This window comes from Sarcophilus harrisii, chromosome 2 (genome assembly GCF_902635505.1).
Source record: "Sarcophilus harrisii chromosome 2, mSarHar1.11, whole genome shotgun sequence".
NCBI lineage: Eukaryota > Metazoa > Chordata > Mammalia > Dasyuromorphia > Dasyuridae > Sarcophilus > Sarcophilus harrisii.
The window spans coordinates 177,419,715-177,442,454 of NC_045427.1; the positions used below are offsets into that span (position 1 = coordinate 177,419,715).

General features: G+C 34.8%; 1 protein-coding gene across 2 annotated transcripts; it reads right to left on the bottom strand.

Moving 5' to 3' along the window:
- Positions 1-10,551: 10,551 nt before the first annotated feature.
- On the bottom strand, positions 10,552-22,409 carry CLN8 (CLN8 transmembrane ER and ERGIC protein). Of its 2 annotated transcripts, none has more exons than XM_003757917.4 (3): positions 22,175-22,409; positions 15,777-16,429; positions 10,552-14,589 (listed from the first exon to the last, which is right to left on the bottom strand). In XM_003757917.4, exons 2-3 carry the CDS (start codon positions 16,317-16,319, stop codon positions 14,266-14,268), a joined length of 867 nt encoding a protein of 288 aa, XP_003757965.1. In that variant the 5' UTR covers positions 16,320-16,429; positions 22,175-22,409; the 3' UTR covers positions 10,552-14,265. The 2 variants fall into 2 exon arrangements, with proteins under 2 accessions (XP_003757965.1, XP_031807011.1); XM_031951151.1 differs by lacking the exon at positions 22,175-22,409 and adding an exon at positions 22,086-22,168.
- Between the last annotated feature and the right edge of the window lie 331 nt (positions 22,410-22,740).

Below are 22,740 nucleotides of genomic sequence, written 5' to 3' on the forward strand. Positions count from 1 at the left end.
AAACTCATGAGCTTATTTTTATTCACATCTGTGAATTTCTGGTAGTTCCTTACTTACATAAATCAAACACAAAGTCATTAGATGCCAAAAATAAATAAAGAATGTGTTGGCAGGCACCCAAGTCTACTTATTAAAATGTTTAATCAGTTAACTTGGCTAATTGAATTATGGATCTAAAGAGAGCCAGTTCAGGAATACAAGTTTACACCACTTGCCCTGTTAGGTGGTCTTGTAAAGAATCACAGGACAAACTCTTGCTTGACAAACCAGTTTATAATCTATCTCCATTCTGAGAGAAAATAAAGTACTTTTCTGTTCAAAGGAAATATTTGTTTTCTGCCTTGCATTTTCTATATTAAATTTGCAAAAGACATATCAAAGAATTCAGTGAAAAGAAACCATTTCTTAAATAAAGAACTAAGACTTTTTTCTTCTACTGTACAACTCTGCAGAAATCTTATCACTTGTTTGGAAACATATACAGCATTTACAAATAATAATGGAAATTCTCAGTATTACTATTATGCTAATTCTTAAGGATAACTTATTAGGATAAAATTCAAAGGATCACTGATTTTTAATCATTTAAAAATCTTGTAAAGGTATTTATAGGAATAAAATGTGCTGTGAAGTAATTTGTAAACTCATCTATTCCCCCAAAAGAAAGCACTTCTGTGCTAATGAATTAGATGTCATATTAAAAAGGAATAATAACTCTGTGCTATGGGATTAAGTTGACAATGTATAATTGAAAATCTGTTTGTTTATATTATCCAAAGGTCAAAACAGAGGTGGCTATTAACTTATAAAATGGGAAGTAACATACACTAAAAGAAAATTACTAGTAACTTTTTTTTGCATTTTTCAAATATTCCTTATGGTGCTGTCAATATCGATAGATATATGGCTAGAAAAAAGTGAATCAATCATATTGATTAAATTAGAGATGGCAAGGAAACAACTTAAAGATGATTTGTGAAGTATCCATACAATATCAAGAGACCTAGAGACTACTCTAGAATGTTGGGTAGATTGCTTGTGGAGGATTTACAGGAGAACGTGAACAGAAATCATACATCAGAGAAGTCTTCATGTCAATTGGATTATAATGGTATTAAAGTATGACTGGTATATAGTAGGCACTTAATAGATTAAAAAATTAATAAATACAGTACAGACATTTCGAATTTCCAGTGAGTGGCTTCACATGGAATTCACTGATATAAACTAATTCAGGGAGTCAGAAGACCTTGATTTTAGTTTTACAAGTGGTTTTTCATTCCTTCGTACCTTAGTTTCTATATTAAAAGAATTATTTCTCCTTTCTGGAGATGGCAAGATGAAATGTAAAAATACATGTGGCTCTGATTATCTGTGTGAACTTGGAATAGGGATCCTTTTTTTTTTTTTTTTTTTTTTTTGATATGGCTTGGACTCAATGGCCAACTAAGCCCTTCTAATTGAAATTCTGTGATTCAGTTGTCTTCAATATGTAGTACCAATATGTGTGAAAAAATGAATGAAAAAGAAATTATTAAGCCTTGATTTTATATCAAGGCTCTGGACTCCCTCTTTCAGAGTCTAAATCTCCTCCATATGCTTTTAGGAGTACACCTTTGGGTTCAAGCCTTCATTGTAATATATTTTTTCCACTATGAAGGATTAGCACTCCAGTTTCATTTAATCAACTAGCTTTTTTGCAAAGACATGGGAATAATGGGCTCAATTTAACAGTTTCAATACAACAAATTCATTTCTTTCTTCTTCTTTGATGGGGTCAAAGGGATGGAACTGAGACTTCACAGGCCACAAGTTCAGTGGACATTCATTGGCCCAACTAATGCTAAGAGAAGCACAAGAGCTGTGACTTGGTGTTTCCAACTTGGGCTAGTTAAGTCCTCACTAGGCTGCTTGATGCACTCTTACTGCAGATACCTCATTATGTTAGTCCCCTGAAGCTCAGAACCTTCAAGCTCAAGTGATGCATTACTTCATGCTCAACTCTGAAATTTGTTCACAAACCAAAAAGAGAAAAAGGCAAAGGAATATGGGGTTATGAACTTTGAGAACAGTCAAAAATAATAAAGTTTCTTTCAAAGAAATTTTTTTTTCCATATTCCAGAACGACAACACAATATCATGGGGAGAAATATGGGACTTATATTTCCTGTGTGACCTTGGTAAAAACTGTTTCCCTTCTCCAAAGTGATATGTTAAGGAGATAAAGCTAAAATAGGCTATTTATTGAACCATAATTCATGTAAAAACTTTTAAAAATTATTTGTATTTTAATTTTATACTATCCCTATTAGGATACAATAAGTTAAAAAAATTGTATTCATGCTGAATAGTAATTAGCATTTTAATAACAATATGAAAGCGCACATTATTTCACTAATTGGAACAGCTTTAAAATGAACTATAGTACCTGGACAACTTACAGAATAACTTACATTTCTATGGTGTTTCACAGTTAATACAGCTCTTTTGTTATAACGGTTCTGTAAGACTAATAATCCCCCTTTCTGGGTTGTAGAAATTGAGGTTCAATGAACAACTTTATGAATGTAAGAATACCCATACTTGAACCCATCTTTTCTGACATCAAGACCAGAGAGAGTTCTTGTTCCAATTTATCTTATAGAATTAGAAATCTTATGGGTAGCTAGGGAATGCAATGGATAGTATTAGATATGGAGTCAAGGAGAGGAATTTTAATTCAGTCACCAATGTATCTCCACTTAACCACCATCCATGCCCTTGCAAACTACATAGAATGGCATTAAACATAATAATAATGAAAAATGCAAAAATACAATGCACGCGGAGCAGCAGTGAGCTTGGAATAAGGACATTTTAGTATAAAGCCTGAAATTGAAAGTGAAATAACTGTTTAACACTGTCTTCAAGTTCTTTATCTCTTAAAACTTGGTTTCCTTTTCTGTAAAAGGAGGATGTAACTCTAGCAAATTTGTTTTTGAATTTCTGAGTCAGAATGCTGAATAAACTTCAGTCATTAGGCACTGCTGTTAAGTATAACATAATTTTGTAGAAAAGTACATGGAAAACTTTAGATGAATAATAATGAATTTATTCTCTTCTCTAAATTCATTGTTTCTTTAAGAAAATGCTATCTGGTCAGAAATCCTGAGGATCTTTCTTCCCCCCTTTTTTCTTTTTTCTGAAAAAAACCAATAAGGCCATTATTTGCCTTATATCTTATCTAGCCTTAAATCATCGAATGGATGTTGCCTAAGACAAACTGAGACCTGGAAAAGACCTTATTTTTTTAAAAAATGAAGTCTCCCACTACATCCAGGGCCATCTGCAGTCATCCTAATCTATGTCTAGCCAATGGATTCAGATGACCCTGGAGGAAAGAGTGAGACTGATGACTGCATCTTAAATCCAATTCAATTCCAAGTCAAGACATCAGCTTCCTGACGTCATTGGTCTTCTTTGAGAACTATGGAAAACTAGCTGGAAAGAATAGATTTCTTTCTGTCTTTTGCTACCATGCTGCAACTTTTTGTTTTCTGTATACCTGTAATGGGCTGAAGCTCGAGTCGTTGCACTGAGGTTTCAAGCACGCGAGGCTAAATAGCAATTGGATGATACTCTATTAATATATGCTTGGACAAAGAATGGCCCTGCCCACTCTGTGCAAGTTTTGATGTGTTGTATAGGAAATGACGTAGAGAATATTTGGTGGGTGGAGTGAGAGAGGCAGAGGCACTGCGGCCCGATTCCTGTGGCGATTGCTCTCACTTTGTACGCCATTTCTCCTTCACCTCCGCAAAGAATAAAGATCAAGGATTTTCCCTTAACCTAAATTCCTGACTCCAGCTGATTTTAAAATACGCAGTCATCACATATACCCTGTTTCATAGTGTCCCCAATAAGTACTAGTTATCCTGTATAGTAGTAATAATCACATTTCATTGCCAATTTATAGTAAAGGTACAAAGGTATTTTCCTTACCACAACCTTGTGAGGTATGTGATTATAATCCAATTTTGGTGATGAAAGTTATAATTAGAAAATTCTCAACTGAATCTGAAAATTTACTAGTGTGAGTTGGTGATCTAGGATTACTAGAATCAGATTCAGAGCTAGAGGGGATTTTGGAGTGAATCTGGCTCAACTATTTGAATCAAAAGGAATTTGAATTCCCCCCCCCCCCCACACACACACACACACTTACTACCTATGTGATTTTGGAAAAATGAGATGCTCTGCGAGCTTCAGTTTTTCCATTTTATGAGGAGTTAGCCCAGTTTTATCATACTATGAAATAACCCCTTCATTTTGTATTTGAGAAATTGAGACCTAGAGAAGTTAAGTGACTTAAGGCAATTAGCTGGTAGTTTAGGAAGATCTAGTTTCAGAGACTTGTAAATTATGTGACCATGCCTCAATTTCCTCATCTGTAAAATGGGAATAATAATAGTGACCCAGGCTAGAGTTGTGAGGACTATATATGCCTGTACATAATAGGTGCTATATAAATGTTAGCTAGCCCAAAAATCAAATAGGCAGTAAATGGCAGTCAGGATTATAGAATCACTTAAGTTTAAATCAAAAAGGATTTTAGCAGCCCATAAAAAAAATCCCTTCTACACTATACCAAGTAAAGTCATGTGGCTCCCACTTCAAAATCTGTAATCTTTTTGTAAATCTTTTTAACTAAACCTCAGCCCTTCCACCTAAGTAGTTGTGAAGCCTCAGGCAAATAATTTAATCCTCTGGGTCTTAGTTTGCTTTTTTGCTAAAGAAAGTGTTGCACTAAAGTACCAAGGTCCCTTTCCAATTCTAATTCTGGGATCTTATAAACAACATTCTTTCTACAATGCTGTTAATAAGAGTTTTACTTTAAGTATGAATATTCAAGGTTTGACAGTTGCTTACTGAGTGACCTTGAAAACAAAGTCCTTTCTCTTTTGGGCCTGTTTCTTCATCCAAAGGGGCAGCTAAGTAATGCAATGGATAGAATTATCTAGTCTCATGTCAGGAAGACTCATCTTACTGAGTTCAAATCTTCTCAGATACTTATTAGCTGTGTGCCTTGGACAAGTCACTTAACTGTTTGCCTCAGTTTCCTCATTTGTAAAATGAGTTGGAGAAGTGGCAAACTATTCCAGTATCTTTGCCAAGAAAACTCCAAATGGAGTCATGAAGAGTCAGATATGACTGAAATATATGACCTATAATAACTTCATCTAAAACTGAAGCTAAAAAAATAGTACAGAGATGTCAAAAATAGGTAGCACTGTTGGCCACCTTTCTGAATGTGACCAAATCAGATTTAAGTGTAATTAGGAAATATTTAATAAAATAAGAAATACAATAGAAGATATATTTTATGTATTTTTCTAAGTCAGTAATTGGCCAAAAGGGATCCTAATGAGCTGTTTCTATTTGAGTTTGATACCACTGATCTAGTCCAACCCTCTTATCTTATTGATGAAAAAAATGATCAGAGAGGTTGTATCTTGCCCAAGGACAACACAATTAGCAGAGAAAGTATTTTTAGGGTTGATTAGGCTAGATGACCTCCAAGTTTCCTTTCAATTCTAAATATTATAATGCTAAATGTGTCCACAAGGTCCTTAGAGATGACCACCAAAGAAACCTCCCTGATTTGCCAATTACCTGCAGCTGACTGTTTAGAAAGCAAAGTCTTTCTTTTTAGATATCACCCATTTAACATACACTATAATTAACCATTCTGGTTTTGACTACTGGAGATTCAGTTAGCACAGTAATGAGGCAGTGTGATGATGTTTGGAAGTTTTAGAGTAACTGTGAAATCAGGACACAGGATAAACACACCTTATAATCTATCACAAGACAGCTTTCCTCCAGCAATCAGTATTTCATATAATTACATCATCAAGTCTTGATGACTAATTGCTCATTTCCCATTTATTTTTCTTTTTGAAAAGTATAGAAAAATCTGTTAACTACTTCCCTTGAGAAAAAAAAAGCTTTGAAGCAAGTTTCTGAAAGTTTTATTTCCTACACATATATTGAACTGCTTCAAATTTATAAGAATCATTAGCAATAGATAATTAAGAGGATACACTTCAATTAAGAAATGGTTGAAGGAATTATGGCGTATGAATGTAATGGAATACTATTGTGATATAATAATTTCAAAGAAACCTAAGAACTAAATGAATTTATACAAAGTAAGCAGAACCAGGAAAACATCTAGATGACAGCTAGATGATGTGGTGGAGAGAGCACAGGCCCTGAAGTTGGGAGGACCTGAGTTCAAATCCAGTCTCAGACATTTAACACATGCTGATTGTGTGATCCTGGGCAAGTCACTTAATCCCGATTGCCTCACACACAAATAGCAACAAAAAAATAAAATTTTGAAACATTTAGGAACTTTCATCAATGTAATACTCATGAATTCAGATAAAGCATTCTATTCATCTCTTAAAATAATGGAATCAGCAGGGGCAAAATGAAATGTATAGTTTTGGACTGAACAATGTGGAAATTGGATTCATTATGTATCTCAGTTACCTTCAAGGTAAAATGAAATTCCAAATAAAATTCTTACTGACAAATTAAGATAGCAAGGGAGTGAAGTAGAAAATAAATAAGCAAGTTAAAATTTATATATACATAATTATAAAGTGAAACTTGTTTAGGACAGAAAGACTCTTATCACCAAAATTTTCCTCAAGGTGCCTCTATGTGCTGCTTTTGTTCTTCAACCAGATGCAGATCTTTGCTTTAAAAGTTAATTCACTCCAAAACTTGGATTCAATTGGTTTGCTTAATAACAACTTTAATCTGAATTTGTAATTCTGCTCATTTGACCACTTAACTAGGCTCTCTGGTTTTCAACAAAATATTCAATCCTACTGCATTTCTGTATAATAACAAAATCCAAAAGACAGTAATGAAAAGAGAAATTCCAGAATTTATTAAGTATCTGGGGATTAGTCTACTGAAGTCACAAAAGATTCTAACAGAATTTAAATGTCCAGAAAATTGCTCGTGGTTGGACTGAGCAAATATAATAAAAATAAATATCGCTGTGCCTCAATTTCCTTATCTGTAAAATGAAGATAATGATAATAGTACTTGCTTCACAGGGTTGTTGTGAGGACTAACTGAGATATTGTATGTAAAGAAAGCTCTTTGTAAAACTTAAATGTAAATTTTTTAAATGACATCATCAAAAAAAGTAACTTACATGTTTAATAATAAACCAATCAAATTACCAAATTGAACTTTATAAAACAACGGGAAAAACATTTAGAAAAACAAAAGGTTTAGAATATCAAAAGAAGAAATGAAAACAGGTATGGATGAAGGGAGTCTCAAATTAATTGACAAATTAAACAGCAGCAGTCATCAAAATTATTTGATATTGGTTAAAAAACAGAGGTAACAGACTAGAAACAGAAAAACAGACTAGACAAGGGAGAATCAAAAATCAGGCAACTTAACAATTCCCATAAAGTAGAAAACAGCACTTGAATAAGGAAAAAAAATCCTTATGAAAAATGGAAAGCAGTTTGGTCGTTTTATATATTTAACATCATATTCTATTCTAAATGTAACCATTTACATTTACATTTACATTACAACCTTAACATCATAGTATCACCTCCCAATAGAAGTCAATTACAGATCTCTTACAATTATGGGGTAGGAAATGTATTTATAACCTAACAAGGGACAAAGGCAATTACTAAAGACAAAATAGATACTTTTACATGAACTAAAAATGTTTCTGTAGCGGAAAAAAAAATGCACCTAGAAGAAAGGAAGTGCCAAATTGGAGGATATCTTATCAAATTTCTGATAAAGATTTATTATCTAATTAGTACAAATGTAAGACCAACAACCAATTAGTTTCTGGTATGTAAATAGTCAAAAGAACACAGGAACACGGGAACAAAAGAAACACAGTTCTAAGAAAATTTGAAATTTATCATATGAATGTTTCAAATCACTAATAAGAGAAATGCAAATCAAAACAACCCCCAGAATTTACCTCACATTTGCAATTGATAAAGATGACCAAAAAATGACAATTTAGTCAATGCTGGGTACATTATAGAAGCTTAGGCATACCAATATATTGTTGGTGGGGCTGTCAATCATTGCAATCATTTTGGAAAACAATTTTAAAAGATACAAATAAAGAGATTGAAGTGTCCTTACATTTTCACCCAGAAATTCCATTGTTAGAAATTCTACCCCAAGGAAGCCATTAACAAGCCATATATATGCCAGCACTTTTTTTTGTGAAAGTAAAGAATTAGAAATAGTAAACACTTAAGATTGGGGACTGGTTAATAAATTGTGATATATGGATGTAATAGAATGTTAATGTTCTTGCAATGAAAATAAAAAGAATTGCACCTATGTTATATATACACATCAAAAGTGAATTTTATGAAGTTATAAACAAGCTTAGATGAAGTTGAGAGAATGTGCTCAAAGAGTTCCATAGGTGTTACAACATCCCTCATTTTCAGACTTTTTCTCTATTGATTAGTTGTTTTTCTTCCTTTGTGATCTTTTACAAATGTTACTTGTTATTTGAGATGACTCTGGGAGGTGAAGGAGGATACTGGGGTAAAGTATAATGTAACAAATATAGCATTAGAAACTTATAATCAAACCTGAAACCATATCCCCCATTGGTATTTTCTTTTATTGCCCATTATTTTAATTTCTATTCCACCACAGTAAATTTCTTTTCCGCTTTTCTCTACTTTCCAAAGTTCTAGTTAAGTCACTTCCTTATATTGCATTGGTCTTTTATTTGAACATTTATACAAAGTGTCATTAGGTTTTAGGGATAGGTTATATATAGATCATCTAATCCAGGTATTCTTAACCTGGGGTCTGTGTATTTAAAAATAAAAAGATTATCTCAATACAATTGGTTTCTTTTTAATCCTATGCATTTACTATACATATATACATACATACATGTGTATGCATATACATATGTATATATTTAATACATAATGTATTAAAAAATAAAAACAAGATTCTGAAAAGGGGTCCATTATCCTCCCCCAAAAAATTGTTAGAAATTCTCCTGTCCCCTAATCTGAGGCTATTTTCAGCAAGCTACACCTACCTCTTATAGTTTTAAGGGAGGTTAATGCTAGTGGTGGGGAAAAAAAGATGTTAAGGTTTCAAGGACTGCTGTATAGGTGGGACATGTGATATTTCCAGTTTAGGGCTGTCTACTTAATGTTTATTTTCATAGGTTATGCTTAGTGACTTATTTTGAGTAGCCTAGTTTTAGTGCTAATTTTTAAAATGTGATGTATAAAATTACACAACTTAATGTTGAATTATTTTTATTTTTTAGCAGTATCATCTTTCTGATAAAAGTTGTTAGGTAGCTAAGTGGATATAGAATGTCTGTCTTGAAATCAGACTCATCTTCCTGAGTTCAAATATGTCGTCAGACACTAGTTGTATGATTCTGGGCAAGTCACCGTTTGCAGCTCATATCCTCTGTAAAATGAGCTGGAGAAGAAAATGGAAAACCATTTTTTGGCTCTTTGACAATAATACCCTAAATGGGCAAAGAGTTGAACATGACTGAAAATGGCAATACAAAACCCTTTCTGATAAAATAATATCCATTTTACTTTCGATACATAATTGGGGGAGAAAGAACCACTTATTACTTGAAGATTTTTATGACAACATCCAGAAAACAAATACTGTGGTAGCAAAATATACATTTAGTTTTATATTAGAAATAAATTAAAAAATAAATTCATTGGGCCAGTAACTTCCTTTTCAGAAATCATAAAATTTAGATATGGAAGAGAATCTTAGAGGAAGTGTTTTAATCGTTAGCAAAGTTAACTGATGTTACAAAGCAGAAAGAAACCTGGTTTTGTCAAGAGATAAGAACTTTTGAGACATGAGAGGACTAAGATTTAATTCTAGCTCAGAAACATCTATATTTGATAATGGCATGTAATGAGATAAAAAGATAAAAATCTGTTTTGAAGATTTCATTCTTAGGGGAAAAAGCATATTTAAACACACACACACACACACACACACACACACACACACACACACACACACACACATATACAGACAGATTTTCATACACTGCAAAGAAAAACAACTGTGAGAAATTAGAGGACTATGATCAACACAATGATCAAACATGAGGCCAAGAGGAATCATGCTTTCCACCTCTTGGCAAAAGTGAGAGCCTAGAGACACAAAATGAGTCATCCTTTTTCAGATTCTTCCAATAAATGGATTTGTTTTGGGTCACTATACACTTTTGTTACAAAGAAAGGTTTTTAAATTTATTATTTTCTTATTAAGAGAAGAGGGGTAGTAATAGTCATAGTGAAAGGGGAGGGGATTGAGTTTTAAGTGGCTCATGTATAAGGCTCAAGGTCCCTGCTTTATTGTTACAAAATAAAAGAAACTCAATTTAAATGAGGAAGTGTTTGCATGAATACTTCACAAGATTTTAGGAAGGAAATTTCTTTAGAAACCTTAAAGCATTAAAGAAAATTAGTATTAATGAAAACATAGATTTATTGAAATATTTAAAAGGACATAGCCATAGTAGGAATCTTAAAAATGGGAATATGGGCCGGCCCATTACTTTATAAAATGTTTGATACTAATAACTTATTTACATTTCTGAGGCACTTTATGATCTATAGAGCACTTTTTCCATCGTAGCTCTTCTGTGTAAGTAGTACACATTTCATTAGTTTAAGTGACCTGTCTATAATTATAAGGATACTAAATATTAGACAGTGGGACCTCCAGTCTCTATCCTTGTATCTCTATATCCCAATAGTATACTGTATGCTAGCATTAAGCACTCTGCCTGGCACATAATAGAAGCATAATAAGACTCAAGCTATGAAGGGCAAAAAAAGGTGAATGGACAGCATGATCTAGAGAAATGACATTCCTCCCCTCCTAATAAAGGTAAGAAATTAAAATTCTTAAAAAAATTTAAAAATACACAGTGGAACTGTTACTTCATCAACTTGAATGTTTCTTCTAATGAGGCAGTTTGCAACCCATTCATACTTGTAGAACTCCTATCTCTGTCTTTCTGTAAATTCATGACAAGTGGATTCACTTAAGATTTTGAAGGTATTCCTCTCTATTATGAGACATCAATAAAACAGTTAAGACTATCTACCTGACTCTTTGCACCTCACCATATATTCAGTTCTTTTCATATTACTCATTTCTCTGATCATAATTTTTACTATTCTTCAAAGACCCATATTTGTTGTGTTCAGTTAATAATTAGGTTTAAAAACTACAAAGTAAACTGAGCTTTATTGTCACTCAAGAGTGCTGATCACATTTTGTATCTTTAAGAAATAAAATATCCACAACTAAAGCTCTATAATAAATAGCAAGGTTAATTTATTGTTATATAGAACTGGGATTTCACTTGGTACTGCTAATACAAGTTGCACTTTCCTGCTTTTGAAGAGAAAGCTAATACTATTGTGACTGCACCGAAAAAGATAAACTGAACAGAAAATATTCAAGTCATTTGAGGAGTAGGCAGTTAGTGAGCTGTACTTTGAAGATATTAACATGACCTCTAGATTTTAAAATCTTAACCATTAAAAAATCTAACTTGATACCAGTAGGTTTTATATACATTAACTTAAAATTTCACCAATGATTTCCAGGGTAAGAACCACCACTTTAAAAACACATTTAGCATATTTCTACCCAATTCTAATCATGTAATTATACCATGTTGAAATTATTTAATATTTCCTCTCACCTAATCTTATTAATTATGCAAACATTGTAAAGGTGCTTTTCAAAAAAAGTGACTTCATACAAAATGCAATCTGGAAAACCTTAAAACCCCTGAAGAACCATACATTTAAATAATTCTGAATTTCTTTGATTTGAATTTTTAAATATTAAAAAAACTGGGCAAAAGTTACAGCTAGTTACACAACCAAGTATGAGGAGAGGAGAGTTGGTATAAGCAAAATGTGACCAAGAATCCTTGAGACTATCCCTATAAATACACTATAAATGAGATTTGTACTTATGAAGTAGCTCAGGGATGATGCATTCAGAACCAGTCACTCTCTTGATAGTGAAAGATACACATAAAATTACTTTAAAACTTCTTTTCTAACAATTCATCTTTCATTAATTGAGGTCCTCTGATGCCTTGGCTCAGAATGGGGATAACCTTAAGGTTTCAAAGGCTATTTTAATGAAACACCAGCTCTTGCATGTTTGGACATGCTGAAAAGGCTGAGTTTGTGGCAGTAGAAGAATATTTCATCACCTAGAGATCAACCATCTTAAGTTTAGAAACACATAGTATCATAGGGATTATAACTAAGTTTTTTTTTTTTTTCAACAAAATAATGGCAGCATTTATATAGTATGCTAAGGTTTGTAAATTGCTTAAAAATATATCATCCTTACAATGACTCTGAGAGATAGGTGCTATTATTTTCTCTATTTTGTAGATGAGGAAACCGAGGCACACAGAGGTTATGTGAGATGCCCAGGATAACATGGTTAGTGAAGTGTCTTTCTAACTTTGGGTCCAGTATGATAAGTCCTGTACTACCCAATTGCTTTAATGGAAGAAGCTGCTGTTGACAAAATAGATTCTTGAATTATCTGAAGTATAAATATAATTCAGCAAGAAAATAAAAGCTAAAATATTACAAAATTACATTTAACTCTTATACTATCAATTAAAAAAAAGTTTTCCCTTAAACTCTTTTCCTTTAAAATGGCATCATGGAAGACAACTGGTTTCAGAGTCAGAAGATTTGGATTCAAGTCCTATTTCTGACACAACTGATACCTACTGTTGAGGTAACTTCAATGTGCTATACTTTTCTCTAAGGTTATAGGTTGAAGAGAAAGGGCTAGCCTGCATTAATAAGGAATTTTCTAGATAAATGAAATCACAGATCCTGTTCCTGTATACCAATGATTATGGACATTTAAACAACAGAGTTAACTTTAAATATATTTTAGTACATCAGTAATTTTAGCATATTGATTTACTTAAATAAGGGAACTAATATTTTAACAATTCTGACAGGCAGTCTTGATACCACAATCTTAAAAAAAAAAAAAAAACTTAGAAAAATTAAATACTTTCCACATCGTTATTTGTTTTACAATAAGTAATCACTGAATATTTAACCGAAATAAAAAATAAAATCATTCTCTATTAAAGGAATAGAAAGATAAATCTTGGAGAAAAATATGAAAGTTAATGCATTCATAATATCAGATAATTATTACTACTCAATTTCGCCTTCATTTAAGGGATTCACCTAAATTAACAGACTTGTCCAAAAAAAAAAAGAAAAGAAACTACACTTCAGTGTCTTGTAGAACATTAAACAGAATTTAAATGAATTATGATACTGTAACCTGCTTTTGGGGTGCAAATTCATAACAAAAATGTATGAATCAGAATCTCTTAATATGCATTAGTTCCTTCAAATACTTGTCTTGAAATTCCAACTCCATACTAAAGTTCCTTCATTTCATTCCATTATTTCTCTCCATGTTTAGTCTTCTAAATCTTCAAGAATCAATTGGTTCATCTTTCATTTTGCCACTAGATGACACTGTTGCACATTTGGAATTTAAAATGTTACTAATTTTAAATAAGGCTACAAATCATTACTGTATGAAAACAAGAACAGAAAATAAATGCTGACTCAAAGTTGGCCCACAATAAGAGTTCCTTATGAAAAAAGACAAATTTTTTAAAACAAGAACAGAAAATAGATGCTGGCTCAAATTTAATCCACAATTTGAGTTCCTTATGAGAAAAAAAATTTTTTTAAAACAAGAATAGAAAATATATGTTGATTCAAAATTAATCCAGAACCTAAAATCTTACATGAAAAGAAAAATCTATCAAGTGACTCTAAATTTCATTCAAGCCTCATATTTCTTAATATTACACTAATGAACCCAATATGGGTAAACTTCAATGCATTGAACCCTGGAAGCCAAAAGAACTTGTTATGGGGCAAAATCCACTTATAAAAGTAAACTGAGGTTTAAAAATAAAAACAAAATACTTTATGGCTACTTCAAAATTAATATCAAGAAAATGCAAAAATCAAAATAAGTAACTATTTACCAGTTTGTTACTAATTGTAAAAGAATTTTCTCAGACTTTAACACTGCATGTGTCCCATTTATTTTTCAGTTCTTAGCAGGCACTTAATTGTCCCAACAAAATTACTGCCTCTTCCTTTGGAGAGTCTGGCCATTCACTTTTACAGATTGACTGTTTTTTGGTCCTGAATGTGCAAAATTCCAATCCACTGGATTGAGCAGCTGCTGAGTCTTCTTGTGTGTCCAGTATGGATTAATAATTAACGTAAGGAGGGCCAGTCCGACAAGGAAAAGTGCAAGGTGTGGATGAGCTAGACTGTTCAGTAGGTCATCCCAGTGCTGAAAACATACCCACCACATGTGGTAAGTCAAAAACATACGTCCATGAAACATGTGAATCATCAACCACTGGTTTACCTTCCAAAACAGAGAATCAGACCAGCCAGCCTGCAAGGGGAAAAATAAAGTGATAATATTTTAATATCATGCTATCAATACATTTTTCCAGTAAATTTAAAATTATTCCTATTTTACATTTATTAAGTGCCTGCTAAGTACATGTTATACATGCAATACCTTAATAAAGGAGAGATGCAAGCTAATCATTTAATAAGAGGAATATAACATGCACACAAATAAGTCTGAAACATAGTTAAAAAACAAAGTGGTAAAAAAGCAAAATACTCCAAGAAAACCATTCTCATGGTGCTAAAGATGGGATAGAGAGCAAGGATTGCATCAGGGGAGAAGTGTTAGAGGAGTTGGAAGACATATAGCTTGTACAAATGCAGGAGCACAGGAGTTTGCAGGACAAGAGAAAAAAAGATTGTTCGTGTAGTCTGATGAGAATGTCTCTGAATTCTTTCTATTTGGTGAAGGACAGTGTAAAATAAGGATTCAAGGGCAGACTGAAACCAGACTATATATGCTCCTATATGCAAACAATAGTTAATAAAGGTTTTTTAGTGACATGGTAAGAATCTGCAAATTAAGGAAAGTAATTTGGAATGGACTATGACGCTGAATTTGGATTTAAACTTACACGTTAACTCAGAGGCTAGTTCTCTTTTTACCAAAAAAAATTTTCTACCATCCAAATCTTTTTATTTGGGGTTGCTTCTTTCATAAGATTCTAAATACATTCAAATAAAATGGAATCAAACAGAAGTGAATCTACTGCTAAATACATTGTTCTCCTGGGAAGCCATAATGACAGCACTGGATCATAACCTGCATAGGGCTTTAGAAAGTGCTTTTCCCTCAAAAAGCCTTACTTTACAGAAAAATTCAGAAGTATTGCAACTATTTCAATGTTTTACATTTAATAAGTGTCAAGGCCAGGACACAAACTCATGATATGACTCCAAACGCAGAGCTACTTTTGCATAAAGGCACTTAATTTCTCTGACCTTCAGCTTCCTCATTTAAAGTATCTATCTAAAAAGTTTCTTGCACATATAAAGTGCTCTGCTACATAAATGTCATATTTTATATGACAAACATAAAAGGGCTACATAAATGCCAGTTTCCATAATTATCACTTCTCTTTAAATATCCTTGCTGTGCCCTTTACCCTATCATGACATCCCTAAGTAGCATTAATAAGTGTCATACCTTCAAGGAGAAACACTTACCTTTAAAAGCATCCAGGAGATACAAGTAAAAGGGGTACTCATCTCCAGCAGCAGGGTTGTCATGGCCAGATAGTGGCCAGCTCTGAGATTGATCACTAATCCAAGAAATCCGAGAAAGGCAAAAAGATGATGTACTACTAAGAACATGTCAAAAGTCCAGAAAACCAAATTTGACACATGAACAGCAGCATTTTCAAAGAAAAAGAAGCCAGTTGCAGTTGCAATATTAAACCAGCACCAGTTCTGCTGTGAATATCCTTTATCAGCAGAAAGAACAGGGTCTACAAGCAAAGCCCATAGACCAGCAATGGAGCTTTGAACTCCAAAAACTGCTCGGGTGGCAGCAAGATTCCAGAAGACCTTCTCCTTAGATACGAGAGATCGATAGGTGGCATTAAGACAGGAAGAGAGCTGATGGCAGACCACAAAGACACCCAGATAGAACACAAAACCGGCCACTACTAATGCTAAACGGATTTTCCATGAAGCATAATCCATATCAAAAATGCTTTCAGATGCTGTGCTATCACTTTCCAGATTCATTTTTTCTACTTTAAATTCTAAGCGATGTTTTATATAGTTCAACCACTTTTTAGTCCAGTGCCAATGCCTCCTTTTCTGGCTTCTGGGGTCCTCATATGTTTCTCTTTAATCTGGGAAAAGGAAAAAAAAATAGTTCACTAATATAGACCAAATAGAATCTGGAACACAGAATTAATGTGCTTCCCGCTGGCATTAAAATCCCGCAGCACTTTATAAAAAGAAAAATAAGGAATGTAAAATAATGTTCCCAAACTGATGAGTTCCATTTTATGAGTAATCAGTTTGAAAAGATGATCTTTAAACTAAGGTCCAATAATTTAACAAGCATTAAATGCTGAAGATAAAAATACAGAATTCAAATATTTCTTGGCCTCAAGAAGTTTACTATTAAATTCATCCAAATTTTTTGAAGTTCTTGCCATGACTTTATGAATTTTTGGCAAAGGCTGGTGAAAGAAGTAAGAAAGGAAATAAGCATGTGTTTCCTATATGCCAAACACTGTGTAAAGTGCTGGGTATACAACAATACTAATAGCTAGCATTTATTACTTTAAAGTTTGCAAAGTCTATGTGTTCTCATGTTATCCTTACAGTCCAGGGAATTAGATACTGTACCACCCCTATTTTAGATAAAGAAACTAAAGCTGAAAGGCTGAGTTGCTAGGTTCATACATTTACTAAATATCTAAAGAATTGATCTCAGACCTTCCTTACTCCAAAGTCCAGGGGTCTATCCAGTATACCACCTAGCAGATGCTAATATTATTATTATTATTTTTTTTTTTTTGCTGAGGCAAAAGGATTTTATATCTGATCCTAGACATAATAAGGAAAGAACCATTGAAATTTACAGAGAAGCAGCAGGTTTGTGGGTATGTGTACGAGAATCAGAGAAAAAGGAAAATGAGTGACAGAGAAAGATAGGGGAGGGAGAGAGAATTTTGTTTAAAGAGAAAGAAATACCAATGGTAACTGTCTAGAGAGAGGAAAGACTTGAGTCAAGGAAACCAAACAGAAGGTAACTATAATAGTCCGGTTATAACCCATGTGCACCAAGACAATAACAGTTTCAGGACAGATGTTGTGAAGGTAGAATCCATAGGACATGACAATGAATTGACTTGGGGTGGGTGAGTGTTAGGGAGTGCCAGTGAAGAGCTAAGCATAATATCCAGGATGCCATCCTCAGGAACTCTAAGGATGGTGGATGTGTTGAGTCTACAGGACATTCTTTTCAAGAATGGAAATCAGAGATTGGAAAGGTTAGCGTTGGATAGACAGCCTGGAGAATTATTCATAAAGAGATAATGATTGAACCCATAAAGAGATCAATAGCAGTAATAGCATAAGGGAAGGAGGGAGAAAAAGGCCACAACTTTGGGATGCAACTAAAGTTAGTGGGTATGGTGAAAAGGACGAAGATCCAGAAAAAGAGATAGAAATAGAGAACAAGAAAGTATAAGAAAATATCAAGTATCAGGAAAACTTAAGACTATCAAGGAGAGGAGGATGATTAACAGTGTCAAAGCTTCAAAGAAGGTCAAGGAAGATGAGGACTGAGAAAAGTATATTAGAGTTGGCAATCAAAAGATCATTAGTAATGAGAATATGTGTAGTTTAGTGAAACTTTTGAACTTTCTTGGGATGTTTCTAAAATCTAAATATAGAATTATAAAATAATTATGCTGTTATTGAAAATTAAAAGGAAAAAAGTTCACACATCCAATTTTAATATCTAGCTAGGTGGCACAGTGGATCATGCATCTGGCTTGCCATCAAGAAGATGAATTAAAGTCCAGTTTCTAATACCTACTGGCTGTATAACCCTGGGGATATTATTTTACTCTTTGCCTCAGCTCTTCATCCATAAAATGACCTGGAGAAGGAAAACAGTAAACTACTTCAATATCTTTGCCCAGAAAGCCCCAAATGGGGTCACAAAGAGTTGGACACTACTGAAAATGACTGAACCACAAAAATTCCTGACTCTTGGTCCACCACTCTATATTTACTGTGACACTATGTTGTCTCTACTTTTTAATCAAATCCATACTTCAACTACTACTGAAAAGTCTATTAACTCCCCAACAGCACTATTTACTATTCTTGTGGTCCTTGTGATACCTCTTTTTCTGTCTGGGAACTCTGTGTTTTCCTAGTTAATTAGATTGGTATACTTACCTATTTTCAATCTCTTAAACCAATTCAAACTCAAAGGTCACTCAGTCAAAATCATCTACCTGATTTTCTCCTTTCTCATCCATATCCCAATGTTAGAATGCACTTCCTTTTCTTAGTCCTCCCTCAGAATCTCCAGATTCCTTCAAAACTCAGATTAATTTATAATCTGTCCAGATTTCCGTTTTTGGATTGTTAACTTCACCCTAGAAATTTTTTTTTTTAATTCTGTATTTAAACTTTCTATGTATTCTTCTTAATAAGATGCAAGCTTTTTGAAAGAAGGGACTATTTTTTTTTTCTTTTAATTTCTATATTTTCCTTTTAGTTTATCCTCAGCTTCTTGCACAATGTCCGGCTCATACTTTCTATAGAATAATTGAGAAGATTAAGTGTGTGATTTTAAATTAATCTATAAATATACATACTACAACAATATAAACTGGAAGATCATCAATCAGAAAATAACCAAAAATGAATGTTGCAAAATTACAAAGACTAAGCATGATCACAAAGAGCTATGAACACTGTCTATAATGAGATTGATTTTGCTTAATTTTCTATCCTCCTCTTCTTCCTATTTTTTTTTAAATTGTTACAAGAAATGTTCTCTGGGAGGTAGGAAATATAGAAGAATTATCCAGAAGAGAGGAAAATGAAGTCAAAAAGCAAGGATTACAGTCTGTTGTGTTGTGCCTTACTTTTTGTGATCCCATTTGGGGTTTTCTTGACAAAGATACTGAAATGGTTTGCCATTTCCTTCTCCAGCTCATTTCACAGACAAGGAACTGAGGCAAAGAGTTAAATTACTTGCTCAAGGTCACACAGGTAGTGTTCAAGGTTAGATTAGAACTCTGGAATATGGAAGATGAGTTTTCTTGACTTTGGCTGGGCTCTCCATCCACTGTGCTATCTAGCTGCCCTTTACACTATGAATAAGCATTAAGAACTTGTAGAGTAGAGGTTATGAGGTTATGATTAAGTTAAGGTAGAAGATTGAGGCACAGTGAGAGACAGAATGATAGCAGATGTGGTCAGAAGGGAATTCTGTAGACTATGTATGTTAGAATATGCTTGGGAATTTCTTTTATGGCTAACAGGAGACCAACCCAAAGGGGTCTAGTGACAATTGCAATAAATCATTTAAAAGTAAAAACATTGTAGATTCAGAGATGCTTCTGTTATCAGCCCTTAGCACAGTGCCTTGAACATAGTGTTTCATTAATATTATTGATCAATTGGCTGGTTGGTGAAAAGGGATTGTCTATTTTGCTATTAAAAGTAAACCTTCTAGCTCTAAAATGTGATTGAGTCTATAAATCTATTTAGCAGTTTAATGTCTGCACTAAGAAATAATAAGAGTACATGCCATCTTCACAGGCCTCTTTCTAGTCCTGGATTTTATGGCTTCAACATTTTAATCCAAAACACATAGCACTCCCACCATCTCATCCCAATGCCAGAAAGGAAGGTCAGTCATTTTACCATTTTAGATTAAGCCATTTTATGCCATATTCCCTCTAGTATTATTAGAAATCTTAAGCCACACTTTAAAATTAACTTATAAAAAGTTTAGAAAGCTCATGTTAAGTATCTGTCACGAACATGTGCCTATTACCACATGGTTCTTCAGATATGGATTTATCACTTATCACTTCTTGAATGTACCTCAAGTTTAAGGGAGGTTTGCCTAAATTGCTGGCTCCCTGAGATATGCTAAAGCAATCTAGTAGTTGAAAGTGGTCTGGCCTTGAAGTTAATCTGAGTTCAATACCATTCAAGATACTGACTGAGTCTGTAAAATGGGTAGGCTATTTCCCCCCCAGGAAGCTGTTAAGTAGAAGGTACATTATTATAACCTATCTAAATCCAGTGCTGTATCCATTGGATCACCTGGCTGTACACCTTAGCATTGTGCTTAAAAAATGCTTGTGAAGTGACTGACTTGAAAAGCTTAAAATGGTGGATTACAAATTACTATTCATCAGAATTCATTCAGCAAGCATTTATTAATCACTTCTGTGCTATGTGCTAGGTACTACATGAATGGTATCCTATTAGGCTGAATAAAAGTCCATAGACAAAATATTTATAACATTACAGATAGTGAACAAGGGACTTTCTGTGATTTCACTAGTGGATGAAGTGGGAACTAGTGGATGAAGAAACTCCTGATATAAAGGAAGTCTGATCTTTTCAGCAACAAATAGTCTTACAGACTATTAATAGACTTATGTGAACTGATGCTGAGCCAAGTGAGCAGAACCAAGAGAACACTGTACACAGTAACAAGATTGTATGATAACCAATTTTGATGGATATAGCTCTTTTCAACAATGAAGTGATTCAGGGCAATTAGGAGACAAAGTGCCATCCACATCCAGAGAGAACTATGGGGACTGAATGCTGATCAAAGAATAGTATTATAATTTTTGTTATTGCTGTTTTTTGTTTGTCAAAGTATTTTTTCCCCCTTTTGACTTGATTTTTCTTATGAAGCATGACAAATGTGGAAATCCGTTTAGAAGAATTATACATGTTTAAAATATTTAGATTACTTACTATCTTGGGGAGGGGAGACAAAAGGAGAGAAAGAGAGAGAAAAATTTGGAACACAAGGTTTTGCAAAGGTGAATGCTGAAAACTATCTTTGCATGTATTTTGAAAAATAAAATACTATTAAAAAAGCAAAACAACAAAATGAAAACTCTTGGAGAGCTAACTAGAGGAGGGCTTCTTTAACTTTTTCCATTCAAGGGAAGCCTTTTCGCTTGAGAGATTTTTATGGGACCCATGATGATCTGAGCCATTCTTTCATCTTTGCAAGACTACATCTGCCACAAGGACTCATGCATAATCGTAGTACTTCATTGTTAAAACTGTATTGGAATCAAAACTGAGGGAGATCCTCTCACTTTACTGGAAAGGAAACTGAGATTTAGAAAAAGGAAGTGTCTTGTAAGTAAACGGCAAAGCAGACATTGGGTTTTTATGATCCTAACACCTGCCTACAAGTCCAGCACCCTTTCCCCCATTTTGGATTCTACAAAGGGAGCATGAGTCATGAGGGTTCCAAACTTTTAGACATAGACACCGGCAGGATTTGTCTACCTTTTCCCACAGTCTATACATCCACAAAGCGGCCCAGAAACCAAAGCTCTCACCCCATCCCTCCAAACCGAATTATCACTCCCATTCTCAATCCCCTTCTAGGTAATACAAATATAGTCCGAGGTCCGAGCTGGGAAGTCGATTTCATAGAAACAGACTCATAGAATGGACGAGCAAAGTTCCGGGGCTCAAAGATCTAAAGATCATGCACTTTAGAGGAGCAGGGAAACTCCCCCCAGGCGGAGCATACGAGGAGGTAGCGATGGTCACTTATTGGGCCGAGGGGCCCCCTCCACGCAGGAAGGGCTGGAGGGCTCCTCTTCCCCGGCTCTTCCACATATCCCGCGGCAGCGGGAGGGGGAGAGGGGGTCAGGATGGGGGAGGGGGTGACCACCGGCTCCTCTAAAGGAGGCCGAGCTTGCGCGAGAAACCCGGCGCATTGCGGAGCTCCAGGTACGGTGACCACGCCATCCTCACCTGCCCGGCTCCTTCCTAAGTCCTCAGTACCGTCTGCTCTAAGCCCCGCCCCCTCCTCCTGTTTTCGGGGGGGCGGGGGGGTTACTCACGCAGATCCACAGGCCTCGGGTCTCTGCAAGCCTTTGGGATTACTCCGTTCGGGTCTGATCTACAAAACTCGGTCCCTGCGCCGGAATCCAAAAATGCAAAGTCACCCCAAGCCCCGGGTGCAAAGCCAGTCTCCCAGGACGCGCCTACGCGGCCGGCCTGGCGTGGGACAAGGGAGGAGCCACAGAGGCTCAGAGCCCCGCGAGCCAGCCCCGCCCGGGCCCTGTCTGCAGAGAGACGGGGCGGAGCCCAACTGGACTGTACCAAGTGGTCCGAAACCTGAGGGCGGAAAGGTAGGATTCAGGGACTGTCCTAAGAGCCTCAACTGGAGGCGACCTCTGAGCTCTTAGGATAATAATGGTAGGTAGAAGGTTCCTTCTTAGTAGTCCCCTAAGGGGACTAAAAAGGAAAAGGAGACCGACGGAATTGAAGCGCTTTGTCTGAGGATCACAGAGTTTTATAAGTGGCAAAGCCCGGATTAACATCCAGGTCTTGTGATGAAGAGGTTGCCCTGGATGACCTCGAGGCCCCGCCCAGCTCTGAAGCTTGCAGCTTGTGCAGCCAAGTC